The 22,579-nt window shown below is 38.3% G+C and overlaps 1 protein-coding gene across 4 annotated transcripts in view; it reads left to right on the top strand.

Annotated features, from left to right (window-relative positions):
• The window catches only part of LOC136863943 (ribosome biogenesis protein SLX9 homolog), a 66,293-nt gene extending 48,785 nt beyond the window's left edge, over positions 1-17,508 (top strand). For 3 of the 4 annotated variants that reach the window (XM_067140392.2, XM_067140391.2, XM_067140393.2), the window contains 2 exons: positions 3,924-4,134; positions 17,269-17,508. In XM_067140392.2, the coding sequence (XP_066996493.2) occupies positions 3,924-4,134; positions 17,269-17,380 (323 nt within the window). In that variant the 3' untranslated portion in view covers positions 17,381-17,508. The remainder of the gene's footprint in view (positions 1-3,923; positions 4,135-17,268) is intronic. The other variant, XR_010859230.2, reaches the window with a different exon arrangement.
• Positions 17,509-22,579: the final 5,071 nt, after the last annotated feature.

The following is a 22,579-nucleotide window of genomic DNA, read 5'->3' as shown; positions in this document are numbered from 1 at the left end:
GAGTAAGTCCAGTTTTTTATATCACTACTCAGAAACAATATCATTCATGAAATATCCATGCTATAATGTCGAATAGTAAGTATAGCATCTAATGATGCCATGCCAGTCAGTTTAAGAACTGTTTAACAAAGGTATTGTTGAGTACTTGTATTGATAAGAAATTTAACAATTTAATTACATACAACAAAAATTCCTGAATGTAATACATTGTTTTTATTATGTGTTTGTGTGCTCTGAATGTGAAAATAGGCTCTCTCCTCTTCCTCCCCCTTATCCTCACCACATCCACTGCAGGAAGCATCTGGCATACGGTATCAGTTGTAAATCTGGCCAAGTGTCCTAGCAACTATGGGAATGATTAACTCAATCCGTTAATTGTGATTTTCATAAGAGGTTTATAATCATATGTATTGTGGTAAACTGTTTTATAATAATGTTACGTGCAGGGATGCTGTAGTGCCGGAATGCACCAGAACTGAGTGAGTCTGAATCCTATCTGGAAAGGCAGAATGCTGTTTGAAGCAACCCATATCTAACCAGTACCGCAACAGTATTTCTACTTACATTGCTTCATCAGTCTCTGGAATGCATGGTACTGAATATTTCTTCAGACTTCCAGGCATGGCAGAACTTCCTAATTAATGGAAAAAAATTAGCAGTTTTCAGCAGTACCGTTTCTATCTCTTATTTTGTTGTTTACCTTGGTCCAGCTTTGATTGGTTTTTGCTTCTCAAAGTCTTGGGTGTTTACCAAGTTCATAAAAAGTTAAGGTTAATAAACCACAAATGTCTTATGAAGGGGAAGAGTATTTTTTGTGTTATTTTAACAAATGGACTGTGAGGATGCTGAAGAATCTAAAATCTGTAAGTGAAAGTTTGTCTTCATATCCAATATGCTGGACTGCTCTACAATCAGAAAACTTACTTGAATGCAAGCCTTGGTTACTTATTGAAGATCAAAACATTACCTGTACGGTATGTTCAAGGGGACTGGAAATTAGTTTGGGCATTGAAAAAGAATCAGGGCTGTATAGTTCAAAAGAATGGGCAAACCCACAGGTTACATAGCACACAAGCAGAAAGGAAGAAAAAGATTTGATCGTAAGGAGGTCAAAGGTGCGCAGAACAGTTTCAAAGTTAACCTTGCTGAGAAGTGACACATGCCACATCTAATCGATCAACAGCTTAAACACCGTGCAATAACAATAAGGGTTTTTGTACAGCATATAGTGTAGCAAAGAATTGCATTTCATGTAACAAATACCATACTGTTATAGGTTTACAGGTAGCCAATGGACTGGATATGGTATAGGCCTCCAGAGTCATACATCTGCCGCCAGTATAATTAACTGTATTAGTTCGAAAATGCAAAAGAAGTTACGCACGGAAACGGTTGCAGGCAATTCTAAATTGTCTGTTATAGATTAATCTATAACGATATCCTCAAAAACAATTTTAATAGTACATATCCATGCATTTTTCAGTGGTAATGAACCAATAATGTTTTTATCTTTATTTTGTTGGAATTGGAGTCTGCTTCTTCTGAGAGTATAGTGAATTGCTTACAGTATATCGTCATTGCTGGGACAAAACCTCCTATGTGAAATATTTTTGCTTAGAACTTTGGCCTGTAAGGTTCTGTCATCTAAGGTGCAATATTGTGTGAATATGGTCAAGGCATTCCCGCTCTTCATAACGTATGTGCTGCGGGTCAGTATATCTCCAAAAATATTATCACATACAAGGTTTTGTCCCGGTAACGACGATATTCTAGTGGCATATCGTAGAAATATTTATCAAAAGATTTAATTGGTGTATGCAGTGATGGTGCAAGTTCTATGATTGGAAGAAAATATAGTGCACTGAAATTAGTCTGAATTGCTGGCATTGACTGTGTCATGGAATGGAGCCGAGTGTTGGTGATGTCATATACTCAGTGTCTGGAGTGTATATTTGAGATTTTCATGGATGAAGTATATTAATTATACCATAGATCAGCAAAAAGTCAGTATTAGTTAACTACAGGCCTGTGAATCTACATTTTTCTAATTCTGTTCTGGAGATGTATATGAATAAACACCCAACTAAAAGGAGTGTTATGAATGCCAGTGATGAAGAAATTGAAAGAATATATGAAGAGTTTTGGTGAATTTGTACAGTATACAACAGGAGATGAATACCTAAAAATAACAACAATAGAATGGGTTATTAAGTCGTGTGTTGGTAGGATTTTGCCCAGAGTGTGCCATTTGGGTTCATCAGTTAGACATGCACACCTTTTCAAGATGCTACTGCAAGTAGCAATAGTAGGGAGAATTTTGTCTATGCGCTGGGTAGCTTCATTTGTTCACCTGACAAAGATGTTTCACCAATTGTTAAAGGTCTAGGGTGGTAATATCTCTGGAGGATCGCCCTTATTAATTCCAACTGCATTGATGCTAATGATTACTTCTTCAAAATATTCATTACGTGAAGGACAAAAGCATTCACTGGGGCTAGATCAAATAATTGGAAAATTAGTTTCTCATACATTTGATGGGCATTCATGTGATTTCAGATGTACTTATGTCTACTTTATCAACTGTGCCCATTTTCTCATTGTATTCTGATACACATATTTGTTTGAGAATTTCATCCTTTGTTTTTTGGTTGACTTTACCGGAAGGCAACGTTGTGTTTTGATGGATGGATTGTTGTGATCACTTGAATTTGTTGTTTGTCCTGCCACATGATAGCTAACATGCTGTCTGTTGAGAAAGCAACGACCTCTCCATATTCTACTTTGATTTGAATTTCCTGTTTTTCTTGGAGAACTGAGAAACTGCCCAATCTATTGTGGAGAAAGGGAGATATAATTAAGTTTCTGGACGGGAAGGGAATCCCTTACGAACTGAACACTGTGAAGTTGGAACTTCTTAATGTCATCCCACACCATGTTAAGGACTTGTGTGGCACGTATAGAGTAGATGATATAGCATTGCAATCGGGAAGGCAAGTTTTAGGGTGACCTCCATACCATTGTTCTTTAAATCCAATTGAAAGTGTGTGGAGCCAAGTTAAGGGCCATGTGGCTAGGAACAACAAAACTTGCACCCTTGCGGAAGTAAGAAAACTGCTGCTGGAAGGGATTGAACCATGACCCCTCAGCGTTGGGAAATGTGTGTAAAACACGTCACTTAGACGAAGAAAAACAAATGTGATAAATAGACCAGTTAGTAGATGAAAAATGAAATGGTGTATGGCTTTTAGTGCCGGGAGTGTCCGAGGACATGTTCGGCTCGCCAGATGCAGGTCTTTTGATATGACACCCGTAGGTGACCTGCGCGTCGTGATGAGAATGAAATGATGATGAAGACGACATATACAGCCAGCCCCCGTGCCAGCGAAATTAACCAATTAAGGTTAAAATTCCCGACCCTGCCGGGAATCGAACCCAGGACCCCTGTGACCAAAGGCCAGCACGCTAACCATTTAGCCATGGAGCCGGACAGTTAGTAGATGATGCCATTGAACTGATATTGATGAATGTGAACGACGACGGTGTGGACATTCCTGAGTACATTAACCTTCAGTATTGTATTGAATATCATCTTGATTCATTCTGGTGACTGTATAAATGTTGTATTCATCTGTAACATGTTAGTTACAGATTATTTGACATAATTATCAATCTCACGGTTTCTTAATTCATGTTTTTATGTGACTAGTACTGCAACGCACACATGGCCGGACTTGTTATTCTTTTCTCCCGTAATTTGAGATAGGGTGTTGTGTTTCCATAAACCTGTTGGATAGTTTTTATTTGTGTATTCAGTAGTATGTTTTCTTGCTTAACACGTTCATTTTCGTTGTCCCCTGCAGAAACGTCTTAATGAGGATTTAATGTATTGAAGTAAAGGAACATATGAGTAATTTATCTTTCAGGAATGAGCCGCATGAAAGTAAGAGAACAAGAAGCAAGCCAGGCAAAAAAGGCATTACAGAAACGTAGAAAGACGCCTATAGTGGGAGACCTACAGCCACTTGTTAATGCACTACCTACTATCAAGGCATCAAGGCCAGTTAGTAAGAATGGTAAAGTGAGAAAGCAGCCACACGGGGGTATATGTAAGTCACAAGAGAGACAGGAATCAATGTAAGTTGAATTTACTAACAACACGTGCATACAGTAGCTTGAGCATTTGTTACCAGTGTGCATTTTATAATCTTGTCCAATTTTTCCCACGTGGTCAACAACAACAATAATAATACAGTAGAACCTAAAACTAATTGGAAATTAATGTGATGGATAAGAACGACCAATTTCAATTGAAGACTTGTTTAGAAAGACAAGAACATCAAGAGGAACACTCAGTAGAATAAACACAGTGACAGGTTGATGTAGGAAGAGGGAGAAATAGGAAGGGAAAAAAGGAGAGTAAAACAAAAGGACAAGGGCAATCTCCATTTCTTCATACACTGTGGTCTTCAAATAGATTGGCCGTCTCCTCATTAATTGTCATTTTCCTAAATTTATTTTTTCTCAGACCCAAAAAACTTGTTTCTGCCTCCCAACTTCATCAAGAGGGCAGGCTTCATTACTCACTGAGGTGTTAGCTTGATAGATCTTCAGTCTTTGTGTGGGAAGTGTGGGAGAACAAGAGTGTGGATAGTATGGATTGTTTTATAAATTCATGAACTTTAAAAAAGGAAAGAGTAGGTAAAATTTAACACTGAGTCAGAGAAGTAGGAAACAAAGTTTTGTACTTTTGGGTTATTTGGTTGGCTATTTTTGCCTCTTGTTGAGTTCATTCATTGATAACATTTTCTAAGATTCAGTACATAGTAAAACGTTTCATAGGAGAACGTGAGAAATGTTATAATTTATATTACAGTGTATTTCAGTTTCTCAAATACCTTGAGATGTTGGATTTATTTTTTTAATTTTATTTTTTGTGCTCATCAGTGTATTTAGGTCAGTAATTCGATAATTGTAGCTTGGATCAATACAGAAAGTCGAGTAAACTTATAAGGAGCAGATTTTTATGAAACCATTGCTTCTCCTAAGCTTCATGAGGGAGGGCAATAATTTTCAGGAATTGGGAGATGGAAATTAAGCTCTTGGTTACTTCAACAATCCTGTGCAAGTTGAAAAACAAAAATACAGTATGTTTTTACCAGTGGCGTATACTGAGGGCTACCAAGGCTATCAAGGAAGCACATTATAATGTAAGCATCTGACACATTGTTCCATTTATAAAACTTGAAAGCATTGAGAAAAAATGTTGCACGTATTTCTGAGAGCAAGGCATCGGAGACTGATATTGCAGCCCAGACTCTTGTCCCTGCCCCCTCGCCGCTGTATGTCTGATACGTGCGGTGACCAGCGGGGATAGGTGTGCTAGGCTTCGGTCTGTCAGATCGCCACTGCTAACTGTCAACCATGCGTTATTCATCGTATGTACTTCCTCACCTCATACTTCTGACGTTATACAGATGTGCTGGTAGTTCACTCCCGTTTACTTCTACATCCTTGTAGGAAGCCACTGCAATGTCTGCTGTTATAGGAGTACAGTAGAACCTCGATAATTCAAAATCGGTTAATTCAAAATCCCGCCTAATTCGAAGCAGCTCTTGTTCCCGGAAACACGAGATACAGTTTTGCATGTTATTTAAATTGTTTAATTCGAAATACGTATAATTCGTAATTCAAAGTACAATTTCGGCCCCATTACCGAAATTCAGACTTTTAATTCGAAACTGCCTTTACATTTTAAAACAATAGTATGTTACAGAGTAATTTCAACTTGAAGTTTATCCGCTCCGCGTCATAATAGAACGCGCATTCCGGAACTTGGAAGGGTAGATTTCCGCACTTCGGTGGGTCTACAGTGCGCTTCATGATTACTAAGTTGAATGAAATCGGAATTATTTTGTATTCAACCTTTTAAGGAACACCGTAATATCACGCACCAGGCAGTGTGCAGAAAAACAGAATCCGCGAACACTGGCGATGCCTACAGTTGACGAAAAAATGTACCGGTAGCTCATATAATAAATTCGTAGGCACCGAACAATATTGTCATTGCCGGTGAAACTGCATTGCTTTATTTTAATGCAAGCCCAAACGGTCTTATGGTTTTAAATGGGTCATAGTAGTGCGTTGCAATGCACTGGGCGTAAGGGTTACACGTTGGGTGAAAACATTTCTAAATTCAAGGGTTCAGAAAGTCAAAGTAGGAAATAACGTATCGCAGGAAGAGAAAGTTTGGAAGGAAATTGCACAGGGTAGTATAATCGGTTCGTTACTTTTCTTAATATACGTAAATGATTTAGGGAATAATATAACATCAAAAATAAGGCTGTATGCAGATGACATAATTGTTTATAGGGAAATAAATACCATTGAGGATTGTTCAGTATTACAAAGGGACTTTGAGAGTATCCAACAATGGGTTGAAGAGAATAACATGAAGGTTAATGGAGGCAAATCAACTGTTACAACATTTACAAACAGGAGTTTTAAAACTGAATTTGAATATACTTTGGATGGGGTAGTTATCCCGAAAGATGGCAAGTGCAAATACTTAGGTGTAAAATTTGAAAGTAATTTGCACTGGAAGGGTCATGTGGATGACATTGTCGGGAAAGCATACAGATCATTACATGTCATAATGAGGCTACTTAAAGGATGCAACAAAGAATTAAAAGAGAAAAGTTACCTAAGTATGGTTCGTCCATTATTGGAATATGCAAACAGTGTTTGGGATCCTCACCAAGAATACCTAATAAAAGAAATAGACAGTGTGCAGAGGAAAGCAGCAAGGTTTGTAACAGGGGATTTCAGGAGAAAGAGTAGTGTATCAGAAATGTTAAAGGAACTAGGGTGGGAAACTTTAAGTAAGAAAAGGGAGAAAACTAGACTTATAGGGTTACATAGAGCCTATACAGGAGAAGCAGCATGGGGAGATATCCGTGAGAGGCTTCAGTTGGAAAATAATTATATCGGCAGGACTGACCACAAATGTAAAATTAGAAGAAATTTTAGTAGAAGCGATTGGGGTAAATTTTCATTCATTGGGAAGGGTGTAAAGGAGTGGAACAGTTTACCAGGGATAGTGTTTGATCCTTTTCCAAAATCTGTACAGATATTCAAGAAGAGAATAAACAGCAACAGAGAAAATAAATGAAATGTTAGAGGGCATTCGACCAGTTCTTTTTTCGTGGCATTTGAAGGGTATAAACTGTGAATCAAGGTTAACTGCATGCAGTAACGGGCCACAGAATATTTTGTAACGCGGCAAGGGTTGGTACTTCTGAATTGCGAATTGGCAGTTAATTCGAAGTCCGATTTTTTAGTCCCAACGACTTTGAATTAACGAGGTTGTACTGTAATACCACAGTCTTATTTTTATAGGTAGATCTGCTAAAATGAAATGCCATCTCTCAGGTTAGTGTTCTCTTTCGTTGGTTGGAATCAAACTCGCGATCGTGGGTTGGAGACCACCATTGATCTCCCGAGGAGGATAATTAACCAATGAACGATGGGCACGACTGCTGTAAAATTTAATTTTTATTTAATAATAATAATGGTGCATGGCATCTTTGTAGGCTTGGTGGTGACCTAATGAGGATAAAATGAATGGCGAAGACGTCCTAAACACCCAGCCCCCAAGCCATGGGAATTAACAGTATGAGGGGTTGATTCTGAAAATTGAACCAGGGCCATTGGACCAAAGGCAAGCATTCTGTCCATTTAGCCACAAAGCTGGACTTAAATTTGCTAAACCTTAGGTCACCATCTCCACTGATCAGGTGTTTATTATTGATAGTAGCAGGTGCCAGGGCAGTAGCTTGTGAAGCACAGCAGGTTTCTGCATTGGCTATTGGCTGCAGCTCAAAACGCTTCAGCCTTGATGTTCACTAAACCATCGTAAAGGGGTAACCTAAGTCTAGTTGCAGCCTGTGTCTTGATCCCAGCATACGCCACTGGTTTTCACAGTCTGCATTGAACATAAAGGAGCAATATACATGCTGGCCATTCTAGCTAAAGACTTCTTGACGGACTTGAAGAAGTGCAGGTGTTCAACACCATAGGGCTGAAGAATGGGTTCTTTCACGTTTCAATTAACCTAGAGAACAGAAAGTGCACTGCGTGTGACATATAATGGGTAGTTTCAATTTCTGATGTTCCCTTTAGACCAGTGGTATTCAAAATGTGGTATGTGTACGGGGTCGTCTGAATGGGTATGCAAAGTTATTGTAGCCTCTGTTTTCACTGAGCAGTTCAGTAGAGAGCCGAGTCTGCTCATTGTCAATAAAATCTTGTTTTGATATAGTGTATTTGTCTACCACTACACAGAGTCCCCTTTCTGAACTATTCATTCTAAAATATGTCAGTTTGTACCTCCCATTGACTTGGTATGTAAACATTTTTACTTGTTCTGATTTGCTCTTATTTTAATGTATTGTTTTGAAATTTACTTCAGTTTTTTCAACATCAATGTGTCTGTCTGTTAGGTCATCAGCCCAGAGGCTGGTTGGATCCTCAAATAGCACCACCAAAGGTTATGCGGTTATAAGGAAACCGCAAAAAACCAATGGCAGCACCAAAATGAGGCGTACTAGGCAAGACGAGGAGCGAGGTAGTTTGCCATTGCTTTCCTCACTGGGTCAGAAAGTGCTATTGCAGCACGAATGACCCTATGAGCAACACCTTTCATAACACGCAGCTGCACTAGTCGTGCTCTGAATGCCATTACTCAGCACCACCCATACCCCAGCAGCTTCCATATTGTCACAGCCATGGATTAGACTGGGACTTCAGTGAAAGCTACACTTTACTCTGGCCTGTGCCAAGAGATGGATACAAAAGTACTGTATCCATCAAGAAATGGCAGCATAGAGTACAATAGTAACAGTTGTATTTATAATACTACTGTGTGTGTTTGTGCATGTGTTGTTGTTGTCAGGCAATGAAAAACATAGACTAGATAAAAACCAAAAATATTAATTTATGAAAAGGAAGTTGGAATTTTTGGGCCATATTTTTGAAAGAGGAAAGGTTTATCCATCTCAAGATAAAACTTCAACTGAGATGCAAAATATTAAGCAAATCCAAAGCTTTCATCGATTAGCAAGGTGTTTTAAGAAGTTTATTCCCTCCTATTCCATGTTAGCAGAACCACTCAGTGATTTACTGCGAGATGGGGAATGTCAAAGTTTGAAGGAAAAGAAAGGTACGCTTTTAAGAAACGCGTACAACTGACTTCTGAAAAGAGGTTATCGACATATGTAGGCGAGGAAGTGAAATGGAACTCCACGCGGATATTAGTCAGGGGGCTAAAGCACTTTGAGGTATACCTCCAAGGTCACCATTTCAAGATAGTCAGAGACTGCCAAGCTTTTCAGAAAACTACTAAAAAATAGATACATCATTACTAGATTTGCAAGCAAAACTATTCCTGAAAAACTTTGATTACATTATCAAGCAAGCTCTGGAGCTACCAAAGGATGAGCAACATAGGTGCAATAAACCAGTATCCAGTAATGTTGGTTACAGCCAATGGGATGTGTCTATAAATCATGAATGCTCAGGATGAGGTTAAGGGACTGGCTGAAACAATAAAAGTATTGAAGGAGAGACCTTTCGAGGACTACCTGATTAAGAATAGTACGCTGTATAAAATAGACACATTCATATCAGTTTTACGCTTCATTACATGGATGTTGTAGTCTTTTTTTTGAGTAGTACTCTTGTCTTTTTCACTGTAAAGTGTCTTTTCATGGAAATTTTGAACGTTGCACTTGGTATGACTAAACGTTCTTGATTACCTGTCATACAAAATACAGTGAAACCTCAGAATGCGAGTAACTTGGTCTATGAGTGTTTTGCAAGACGAGCAAACATTTAAAATAAATTGTAACTTGATAAGTGAGTGAGGTTCCGCAATACGGGCGTCGTGTGTGCCTACGTTTTCCCCTCCCCCCTGCCTTTCTCTTTCCTGGGCAAGTGTGTATAATCATCTCCCACGCTGGACTTCAGTTGGCGTGCCTCGCTCGCATAGTCAACACCGTACGAGTGTACATGTTCTGTTTCTTTCGTTAGTGTTATAACTGTTCTGCAACAATGGGCCCAGTGAACGAAAAGAAGTCTAAAAAGGAATTCATTTGGAATAAGATGATGGTTACGATGGAAGTTACGAAGGATATGATCGAAAAGCACGAACGAGGTATGAGAGTGTTTGATATCGCGAGATTTTATAACTAGTCTATGTCAACGATTTGCACGATATTATAGAAGAAAGAAGAAATAAAAGGAGTAGTTGCAGCAAAAGGAGTCGCAAGAGTTCTGGAAGATGTAGAAAAGTTGCTTCTCGTTCGGATAAATGATACGCAACTAGCAGGCGATACTTTGACCGAGAATTCAAACTGCGAGAAGGCAGAGAGGTTGTACGCCGACATCGTAAGTAAATTACCATGTAGTACACGTATGTCAACTGAAGTCGAATGCTTCAAGGCCAGCAGGGGTATTTTGATAACTTTAAGAGGGGAAGCAGCATCCATAGTGTTGTGAGGCACGGGGAGGCTTTTAGTTCACATGCTATGGCAGCTGAAGCATTCACTGCTGAGTTCCAGAAGCTCATTGTTACAGAGTGTTACCTGCCACAGCAAGTTTTTAACAGTGACGAAACGGGACTTTTTTGGTAAAAGATGCCGGAGGACCTATACTACAGCAGAAGAGAATTCAACGCCCGGTAATAATGTAATGTAATGTAATGTCGTATGGCTTTTAGTGCCGGGATATCCCAGGACAGGTTCGGCTCGCCAGGTACAGGTCTTTCTATTTGACTCCCGTAGGCGACCTGCGCGTCGTGATGAGGATGAAATGATGATGATGAAGACAACACATACACCCAGCTCCCGTGCCTTTGGAATTAACCAATTAAGGTTAAAATCCCCAACCCGGCCGGGAATCGAACCCGGGACCCTCTGAACCGAAGGCCAGTACGCTGACCACTCAGCCAACGAGTCGAACGCCCGGTCAAAGCCAATGAAAGACCGTTTAACCCTACTATTGTGTGCTAATGCAAGCAGAGATTTAGAAGTAATGTCCCTGCTTGTGTATCATTCCGAGAATCCACGAGCCTTCAAGAAATGAAAGGTGCAAAAGAACCAGTTGGATGTTATGTGAAGGTCCAACACTAAGGCTAAGATCATGTGTATTTTTTTCGTTGAATGGATGAACAAGGTCTTTGGTCCTGTACTGAAGAAATACTTTTAATAAAATAATTTGCCACTCAGTCTTGCTGGATATGGACAATGCTCCTGCTCATCCTCGAGGCCTTGAGGACGACTTACTGGAGGAATTCAAGTTCATTAAGATTAAATTCCATCCTCCCAACACTACTCCACTTCTCCAGCCTATGGATCAGCAAATCATTTCGAACTTCAAGAAGCTATACAGTACACCAAAGCACTATTTCAGCGATTCTTCAAAGTGACCGAAGGAACAAACCTTACCCTCCAAGAGTTTTAGAGAAATCATTTCCGCATCGTGAACTGTCTGAAGATCATCGATAAAGCCTGGGATGGGGTCACCATGAGAACTCTCACTTCCGCTTGGGAGAAGCTGTGGCCTGACTGTGTTCTTGGACATGACTTTGAGGGGATTGTTGGTGACAATGAGCCTCCGATTGTCGTTGAAATAGTGTCCTTAGAGAAGACCATGGGACTGGAGATGAATGACGTGGAAATTGAAGAGCTGGTGGAAGAACATAGCCAGGAACTCACCACCAACGAACTGATGGACCTGCATCGCGAACAATAGGAGGAGGTTATGGAGGAGATCTCTTCAGGGGAAGAGTCAGTGGAATCTCTCATTTCAACTGAGATTCGGGGAAAGTGCAAAATGTGGGAAACGGTGCAAAATTTTGTAGAAAAACGCCACCCGAATAAGGCTGTAGCAGTGCGAGCGATGAATCTGTTCGATGACAATGCAATGTCACATTTTCATGAAATCGTCAAACAGAGGCAAAAGCAACAGTCATTGGACAGGTTCCTCGTAAAAGTTGCATGCAAAGAAAACAATTCCAGTGAGCTAACAGATGTTGATGATGATAATGCTTGTTGTTTTAAGGGGCCTAACATCGCAGGTCATCGGCCCAGTGAGCTAACAGACAGCAGTGATTCCGTTAGTGAAATTCGTGCTACACAATAACTTTTCTCATGTCATCATCTTCCTCACGTCAACAATGATTCTATTGTAAGGAAAAGTGCAGTTTAATTTGTTTTAGGTTATATTTTGTTTTAGAAATGTTATGTGAGCATATATTTTTCTGTTGTGGACGAATTGTCCGTGTTTCAATTGTTTCTTATGGAAAAATTTGCTTTGATATACGAGCATGTTGCCGGAATGAATTATGCTCGCAATCGAAGGTTGCACTATATACTGCCTCTGTTATTCCCGACATGCTCGGTCGGAGAGCGAGAGTCCCAAGGGGGTACCGTTCGCTGACTGGCTTCGCTTATTCTTTAAGGCAGGGAAAGAGACAAGGACTAGCGACAATGATACAAAAAGATTCAAATGACAGGTTTTGACATTTATTCACAACTAGTACTCGGTAACAATTAACAAATTAACACTAATTAAATCTTGTTGGTAATTCAACATTAAAAATCTTCTCAGCCATTTCCCTTAGACACAGCATTATTATTCTCTGACCTTTTGAAGTTGGAATTACGCTGCAAGTACAACAAAATAATATTAGCCTACTTGTGGCTTAATGAAACTAAAAAATTTCATTTTGGGAGGACCTCCTCCTAATAATACTGTAGTTATTTACAAGTTGCAAAAACCAAATCTCGCTGAGCTATCTGACTCGTAAATGATCCTAAGCATTTAAATTATCGGGTTCGTTCATGACAACATCCACTCCTTCAAAATGAAACTTTAAATTCTTTAAGTAAATGAAATAAATTATGGTGTGATTATTTTACAAAGTCTTCTCAAAAAATTTTTTTTATCATGTTGTCCTACTCGTGGATAATCTTACATTACATCGTCTCATTCATCAAACATGAGATCCATTGAACTATACTTAAAAATTTATTTGGAAGAAATATTAGTTAAAGATGTCTCTATCAGACTTATTTCCATTAAATTATACTCGCACAATAATTATTTCCATGAAACTTCCTTCAATATTTGACTGAACAACACGTGAAGTTAACCTTTAACATCTGACTGACGCCTTGAAAAAAATTAACATTACAAGCTTTACAATAACAGTGAACTTTGTCCAGAGAATTGAAGTAATCCCTACTTATTCATTGCTGTCGGATACTTTGACCTTGCCTCAACTTAATTTTAAAATAAAATTCACTAAAGATATAACTTCCAATAAATCAAATCAACTCCAACAACAGTGTTGATAACCTGGGCCCAACATGATGAACACGTGGCCATGTCAAACCCACATTTCAAAAAAATATCACAAGTCAATTGAATCGCTACAACACACACACATCATTCACACAAAGGCACAAGTATTATTTACATTATTTACTTCGAATTTTATATTTTGATTTTTACCCTAAGCACATGAAATATCACGATGATGGTATCGGTCAAAAAATTCATCTACGACTCTCAGAAATATGATGAAAATCTGAGTGATCACTCGGTCAGAGATGATGAAAATTTTACAACATTGGTCATAATAATATCAGCGGTTGATATCTGGAAGAATTTTTGTCTACAGATGCGCACATAGTATGGGTCAAACATTAGCATTCGCATTCATGATTCATGCGTCACGACATTATTATTACTCAAATCTACACTCGTCAATCAACACGTGCTCCATATTTGAAGAAATTGTTTCACCAAACACATACTCTTCAAATAAAATTCAATAAATGAATTCAATAATTCAACAAATACAGTAAATGATCTGTTGGGATTCTGCCATATTCCTGCTTATATTCATCCTAATTGAGCACACATTAACATCTTACAACCAGATCAAGTTATATTTAAACTCATGACCCTTACCCATTTATTTAACCCGAACTGCAATTATTATTATTATTGTTATGATGATTATTATTATTATTATTATTATTATTATTATTATTATTATTATTATTATTATTATTATTATTATTATATGTGCTAGATGTTAATTTTATATAAACCAGAGTTCAACAATAAACCAGATGACACTAACACGCGTGAAATCCAACAAGAAGAAAATTTACATTGAAATTCGGCGTCACAAATATGCCGTAAATCTGTCCCACATGGCTTCCGCATTGAAAATAATTTCAAAATTAAATTATTATTTATCGATGAGGACAATGATTTTGAAATAACACTGGACTATTAATTGAGACATGTAGAGTAATCATAGAAGACATGCACACATTCTGGATACTCTAATAGAATCCAATAATCACTTACACACAACGTGACAACTCTACCATTTCCCATGTGAATGAAGAATAAAAATATTAACTAATTCTGCAATTCTAATAGAAATACTACCACTAATGAGTAAGTAAGCATTATTTCTACAAAGATGTATTGGTAAAACATTATAAAGGGGTACTTAAATGTATGACGAAACTGGATCCTTGCCGATGATCTGGAATTACTGGATCACATGTTGTTAGTTATCTGCTTCTGTCGTTATCTCCCCATGTTAGATGTCGGCTACATTTTAGTACACCATCGCAGCAGCCAAGTCCAGAGCAGAAATACTGTAGGTTTCCTCTTCAAATAGATGAAACATCTTGACGAACTCCAGTAACCACGTGGCAGTCCTCTTCTTTCGTCTAGTGCGGTTAAGGCTGAAACTGACACAAATTTTTAGGAGATATTCCACACACAAATACGTCGAGTTTTATAGATGAACACACGTAACTTAGCCTGCGAAAATCTGCCAGACTCGTTGACTGTTGTACTGTAAGAGGGTAGTGAATTTATAATGCAGCAGAGTTGAAATATTGTGGAGTTCAATTATCGAAGTGACAGAGTGCCTGCGTCGTAAAATCCAGGTAGTAGAATGCAAGTAAGAGCCAATAAGAACAAATAAGTAAAAGAGAGTTTCTTCGGAAAACTTGAGTATTTAAGCGTTCATCAAGGTGGGTGTACCTCCACTTCGACTTGTAATTGGCCGTCGTCTTACACCTGATAGGTTATTACAATTCTCGAAAGTACTCTCACTCGAAGATTTTGACATGCGTAATCCACCTTGCGGTGGCCTTGAAAGTTCCCACTGGGTCATGTTATACAGCTGACTGGTCAATCAGAAAATCAATACTTCGCTTTCAGCTGGTGAAAACCGGTTCCGTGCATGCAAGCACATCTTTATAACACAGGACTGGAAATATTTCACCCATACTAATGAAATAATAGCCTCTAATTTTAACACACAATAAAATGTTCATTGTAGGCCAAATTTGAAGGGGATAATACAGAAAACCCACTCAGGCTTCACACACAATAGACAACGTATCCAACCACATGAACATGCACAAATTGCTGAATACAATGATATACAGCAATATCAGTACTAATAAGCACAACAGATTTCCAAAATGAAATACTGACGATAAAACAAATTGTGAAATAAAACAACCACCGACCTGACACAGTAGATCAATTGTTAAGAAAACAAAGAAAAACACGAGAAAAGCAAACCTGAAAATAACAAATACATTGTCCTTAATTACATGAGCGACACCACGTATAAGGTAGGTATAATTTTCAAAAATGAAGTCTAAAAATAACCTTCAGAACTAACATGCTTCAAAGACACATTAGCAAATGCAACCTAAAGAAATAATTCTTTCATCCAACTCAGCAGTTTATGAATTCATATGTCAAGAACTAACCTGCAACATCACACATATATGCGAAACAAAATGCAACTTTTGCTCCAGATACAAAGAACACAAAAATGCTGCTAGATGCAGTCTGTATTCAGCCTTCGGAGAACATGTATATGACAGCTCCCACCATTTTACAATAGTCATCACAGGTCATAAAATTTTACACATCAAAAATTGAAGCAAAACATTAAACATAAGGGAAGCAATAGCGATACACATTGCAAAACGAGCCAACCAATCCAACCTCAGTGATTGTACACACACGTGAAAAATTCTCCCCCTATTTTGCACTGCTAAATTAATTCAAATTTTGGTTAAACAACTTTTTGCGCTATCCTCTCTTTTTTTTTTAAGCTCTTAATACATTGCCTAGAGACTTGCTCTCATCCAGGGTATTTCTGGAATATGGATTAGATATACCTTTCTGTACTAAATGCTGTGCATTTGGGCAGCGGCTCACCACTCAGGACCGTTTTGTAGGCTATTATTTTATCACTGGAGTTAAAGTCTTACAAAATACTCATTAATACATTGCTGCACATTAATTGCTTTAAAAAAATCACTATCTTGAATTCATTTTCTAATACTCGTAATGACAAATAGACTATAGCCATGTAGCACTTCTCACTCTTTGCTCAATAGAGTTGTACTCCGCTGCACCTTCCCTAACCTCCCTACAGACGTGTTACTGTTAACAAGCCACAATAGAGGCCAATGACCTGAAATCAATCCAGACTCGAGCACTGGAGATAACAGATGTGAACCCAGAGTTAGTTTTAAGTACAGAAGAGACTCAAATCTACTAAAGTGTTAATAGTGGACTTCAACATTCGTATAATTTGTCACACTTGTTCATAATATCACCCATTCATAGTCATTGACAAGTTTACGTGATGTAAATAATATTGTATGCTCATCCACACAAACTTTGGCCAGCAAAGAAATATTTAATTTTATACATACTTGAAACTTGATATCTGTAAAGTGTGGGTAATCTGGTGGCTGAAGAGTTGATACTTGGAATCCTACCACCTGCACAATACTGTGTGTTCATTTTATTTAAGACGGATTTTGAAAGGAATTCATCTTCTGTGACGGCCAACTTGTGTAGTTGAGTGTACATATATAAGCATGGTTAAGTAATTTGATAGAATCGGAGGATGTTCGTCTTGAACAAAACATGTCATTTTTGCTATTAATACTTTTTTATAGGTATGTTATAAATGTTGTGTTTTGGGTTTTGTCAGGTTGGAAAAACTTATAAATTAAATATAGATACGGAAAAAGAATAAAATCAAAGCTAATAACAAATTCATCATATTTATCCATTATTACCTAATTTTTATGCATTTTACATAACTATGTAACATGTATTACCGGTATTTTATTTCAGGTTGCAAGATATTGCTGTGTTCCAAAATGTTCTAAATGATCCACATTATCAAGCTGATCCAGGTGCTTGCATTTCAAAATTAATTCAGTCAAGAATGCTTGAAGAGAAATGAGTTTGGAGTGATTGGATTTATCTTTTCTGCTATTTTATAATATATTATTTTTGATGTTGAATGCTAATTACATTTTATAAAACTGTTCTGTTGAGTTTTTTAATAAAGAAAATATGTATGACTATGAGGTTACTGTATTACATATGATCAAATATTCTGTGACTTCTCTTGACAACTGAATTGTACGTTGGTGCCTTTATGGGCATTATGAATGGACTTGGTGATATAGTTCTATTTATATTATTAACCAGTAAGCTGAGTGCAATAGTAATTTTCATGCTCCTCGAGCGTACCTCTACTAGACGACACTCCTCCCTTTCTGTCCAATTTTTATTATTTTACTCTTCTTGTCATGCAGTCTGATTAGTAATCAGTCAAGGTCTAGCATGTATTCCATTTTTCTGCATATTCTAACCTAAGAAACCTCCTTTCCCTTCTCTGTGATGCAAGTTTCATCGATCAAGGCTTAACATGTATCCGTTTTCACCAGGCGAGTTGGTCGTGCAGTTAGAGGCGCGTGGCTGTGAGCTTGCATCCGGGAAATAGTGGGTTCGAATCCCACTGTTGGCAGCCCTGAAGATGGTTTTCTGTGGTTTCCAAATTTCACACCAGGCAAATGCTGGGACTGTACCTTAATTAAGGCCATGGCCGCTTCCTTCCCACTCCTAGGCTTTTCCTATCCCATCGTTGCCATAAGATCTATCTGTGTCGGTGCGATGTAAAGCCACTAGCAAAAAAAAAGAAAAGAAAATCCATTTACCTGCCTATTCTAACCTAAGAAACCTTCTTTCCCTTCTCTGCGATGCAGGTTTTAAATATGCCTTACTTGATTAAAGGGATAGTGAGCTGCTTCATAGTGATTATGTCCTCAGGGGCTAGTAATGGGGAACCACTGTAACTTGGATTATGGAGGAATTCATGAGTGTATTTGTGTTATTCTTTTCCTGTGACTTGTTGAACCCCTTAAACACACATTCTCTCTTGTTTATTGACCATTGACTGTGCCATTATCATTGATTCTCTGCTCCAGCAGGGCAGGTGTGAAGATTATTATTATTGAAAGCAATCCCTCTTTTTCCTCATCTGCTGGCTTGCTATGCTAATACACTTCTGTCAGGGTGAACTCCCTTAGCCGTTAGTAGTCCCTTACTTCATCTACAAAGCAGCAGATTTACGTAGGTTCTGGAATGCCTCATCCTTCAGCTACAGAGTTCAGAAGACATTAAGGGGATATTCCATTAAGCCCTTAGCTGGGATGAATTACATTGCAGTTAGAGTCCTTAGAATAGCAATTATATGGCTGGCTGTGTTGCATAGTTGGTTAGACACCTGCATCCTGAACTTGGAAGAATGAATTTTAACAGTCTGTGTTTAAGAGTGCTTGAATGCAAGTGTGTTATGTTTGATTTACTGCCAGGGATAAGAACCCCTTTCAGGGTAAAATTCCCACGCCCAACTTTTTGGGCCATAAGCGCTGAACAGAATATTGAATATTTAATTCAGCCGTCATTATGATCGGATTTAAGTATTAGCGACATCACTAGCACTATGTGTAAATGGTTTGGTCTTCCTTTATTTTATTCTGTTCTGTGTCTTATTTGTATCTGTAATTGTCTAAGACTGGGATTAAGAAAGGAATCTTGAAACTTGGAATCATCTTTCATGATAGCCACGCACATAGAGATTGGTTTTCAAATATTGCTATTTTGTAGGCTCAAACCACTTTCCTGTGGTATTATTGTAGATTTAACATCTTATGAAATTCCCACTTAATTTCATCAGTGTCCCTGTGATTCATGAGATGCAGCTATTGTTGTGTCTGTAACAATAAAAATGAGTTTATAAAGTAGTCATGACTGGTTTTATGAAAAACAAAAATAATGAATAACTATGTCTTAATCAGAATAAATTTACACTAGAATTAAGTATGAATTTTGACTCACTTTGAAACTGCCACAGTCTCTCACCTAAGTGCTTTCTTTCTTAAAAGTATCTTAACATATTTGATGATTTTGGTGGCAGTGGTGGTGGTGATTTTGCAGAGCATTTAAAGTCCTCGCAGATCAAAGATCCTAGATATGGCTATTACAAGGTTCTGTCATAGTGATCACATTGCATTTCACATATCTAGAGCTCCAGACTTAGCCAGTTCATGACCTATCCACAAAAATTGTTTCACTCATAGCTGTACTTCTTGAAATGTTACACAGGGTGAACGAGAACTCCAGCAAACTTTCACAGGTTGTACGGGCATACCTTCCGAGTATATTAGTATGAGGGACACGTGGTCTCTGGTGGCTCATTACAGAATAATTGCATTTCATTTGGTTTCTTGCCACAATTAGCTTTGTATGTGTATTACACTAAAATAATATTTGTTTTATGTTCATCCTAAATGCTAATTCTTGACAGATACCAGGGTGTCAGAATTTTGTCCTGCAGGAGTTCTTTAACATAACATGCCGAAAACCACCAACACAATTGTTATCATTTAAAGCACTCCTTAAAGGCACCGACCTCAGTCAGGTATGAACCTGCAAACTTGGGCTTAGAAAGCCAACAATTAACCAACTGAGCCACTTGGGCCGGCTTGCACTGAAATTAAACAATGCAAACGTCGAGAATATGTGAAGTGTGTCTTGTTTGTAAACAAAATGTTTCCATTCACTCACGGTACAGACAAATGACGACGGTATGCACTGTGTGTCTTGTCTATAAATAAAATGTTTCCATTCACTCGCGGTTCTTGCAAATGTCAATGGTACTGGTATGCGAAGTGTGTGTTTGTAAACAAAACCTTTCCATTCACTCACGGTACTTGCAAATGCCGACAGTATGCACTGTGTGTCTGCCTTGTTTGTAAATAAAATGTTTCCGTTCATTCAATTGTAGACTGTATCTGAAGAGTGTCTTGTTGGTAAACAGAATTTTTCCATTCACTCTTGGTACTTACAAATCTTGACGGTATGCATTGTGTGACACGTTTGGTAATAGAATGTTTCCATTCACTCACGGTATTTACTGTTAACAGTAATGCCCCTTTTTAAACTGTTCACCTTCAAAGCTTGCATTCAGTACTGCACAGCTCTGTTTCAGGTATTGTTTTTCCAACAGTGCTAGTTGTACATTAACAGTGATACACAGCAGTATGGATAGGTTTGAGTTGACTGATATGCACCACATATATGGGGTCACTGAATACAATGGAAGAGCAGTACGACCACTGTATGCTGAGCAGCGACAGCAACCACATCTTAGTATGTTTGCATCTGTACATAGACGCCTACAAGAAACCGGATCCTTCTGTGTTAGAATGGAAGATACTGGCTATGCTCATTGTGGAAGAGAATGTGTTACACATGATTGGTGACAATTCTCTCCCAGTAGTCACCATGGCACTATCTCACTAAGCACCGCTGCTAATGTCATTCCACACAATCTCTACACTGACTGCTTGGAACATACCTCTTAGTCGAGCAGCTCGTACCTATCTCCCAAGTCTTCCGAGCTCAATCTTGAAAACTTTTTTGTAACGCTGCTCGTTCATCTGAAATCACCCTGAACAAATCGAGCTGTATTTCTTTGGATTTTACTTCTGTTAAATCATCTTCATACACTTCTCAGCAGAATAAGGTTAAAACAGACAATACAAGCCTGTGTGAAGCTGTAAACAGCATGCAACAAGTCCTGAAAGACGTGTGCAGGTCTCCGGCATTCCAATCCAAAAAAATTTGAACTACTACAGCAAAACAATGAAATAAAAAAGTGCATAGACCATCTAACCAGTGAAGTCGACAAAAGCAAGGCTAAAAATAGTGCTCTCAAAGAACAAAATCATTTGAAGGCGTAAATCAGTGATCTGGAGCAATACTCTAAGAATTATAGTTTTGAGTCTCTACGGACAAGAATGTATGTGATATAGTAAGTCAAGTTGCAGGTACAGTTGGAGTGGAAATTCAACCTGACCGGTGCATTGAATATTGCCACCGACACCCAGCTGTAACGGATATAGATGGAAGGAAGAAGACTCCTCTCATAATTGCAAAATTCTATTTGCGGAAAACAAAAAAGATGATCATGGACAAAAAAAAGGAAACGTGGAGCACTTCTCTGTGCAGATGTAAAAGTCAGTGGGGACACAAAAGTATACTTAAATAAACAACCAACAAAACAGAACCGAAGTCTGTATTTGCTAGCCAAAAATACGAAACACTCCTTGGACTACAAATTTGCATGTACCAAGAACGGGAAGATCTTCATGAGGAAAAAATTAGGACAGCCCCATACTGCAAATCTAAACTGCAGCTGACCTACCAGCAACTCCTACAAAGCAGGGAGACTGAGGACACAAGTTATGGTATGTATCCCTAAGCCAAGTGATTCATAAATATATTTCTAAGTGAGCACCAAGCATTTACAAATAGTAAAACTAGACCAGGGATGGCAAACCTTTTACTACTAGCATGTCAATTAAGGTCTTGTTTATTGCTTTTTACTTCCTGGTGTGCCACCGGTCATTTCCTTTAAAACCATCATGAAACCCCCTCATTTAACTTCATTTCGGTAGTAGGTCACATTTGTATAAATCCATTGGACTGGATGTTCAATGATTTTATTTTTAAGGATCAATGGGAAATATAGTACATTTCAAAAACAGGTAAGTTTTAGGAATAAGATATATTTTTGCTTTAACCTAATAAAATTTGTAAAAATTATGGCTCCAGAATTAATTGTGAGAAGCTCCTTTATTAAAGCATAATGTTGGTAGATTTTCAACCTATTTGTTACATGTTTAAAATAACCTGCAGCTGGGGAACACCGATGTAGAATACACCACGGTATCTCCTGCCAGTCGTAAGGGGCGACCTAGGCGCGGACATAGATTGCGGTTTGGTATAATGTTTTGGAACCCCTGTGGATGGGAGGGGCTGAATACATTCACAGAAGGCAACTAAAAGGGTCATATGGCCATTGGTCCCCTCCGGTTTTTTTTTTTTTAGGGTTGGTTGTAGACAGATTCAAAATTCTTAATGTGCGTGCTGCTCGGAGATGGGCTTCTTACATGTGCAATTATGCCCTAAAGCCCCCTTGTGACCACCCAGGGATCTTGCGGGTGGGGGTGTCATGTACCCGTGCAGTAGTATCCCCCTGACAACACAGGTCCCTGCACAGCCGAATGCCAGAAGGATATGTTATTGT

This window comes from Anabrus simplex, chromosome 2 (assembly GCF_040414725.1).
Source record: "Anabrus simplex isolate iqAnaSimp1 chromosome 2, ASM4041472v1, whole genome shotgun sequence".
In the NCBI taxonomy this organism is placed as follows: Eukaryota; Metazoa; Arthropoda; class Insecta; order Orthoptera; family Tettigoniidae; genus Anabrus; species Anabrus simplex.
Note: the sequence above shows the minus strand (reverse complement) of the source record. Positions and strands in the feature narration are given on the sequence as shown.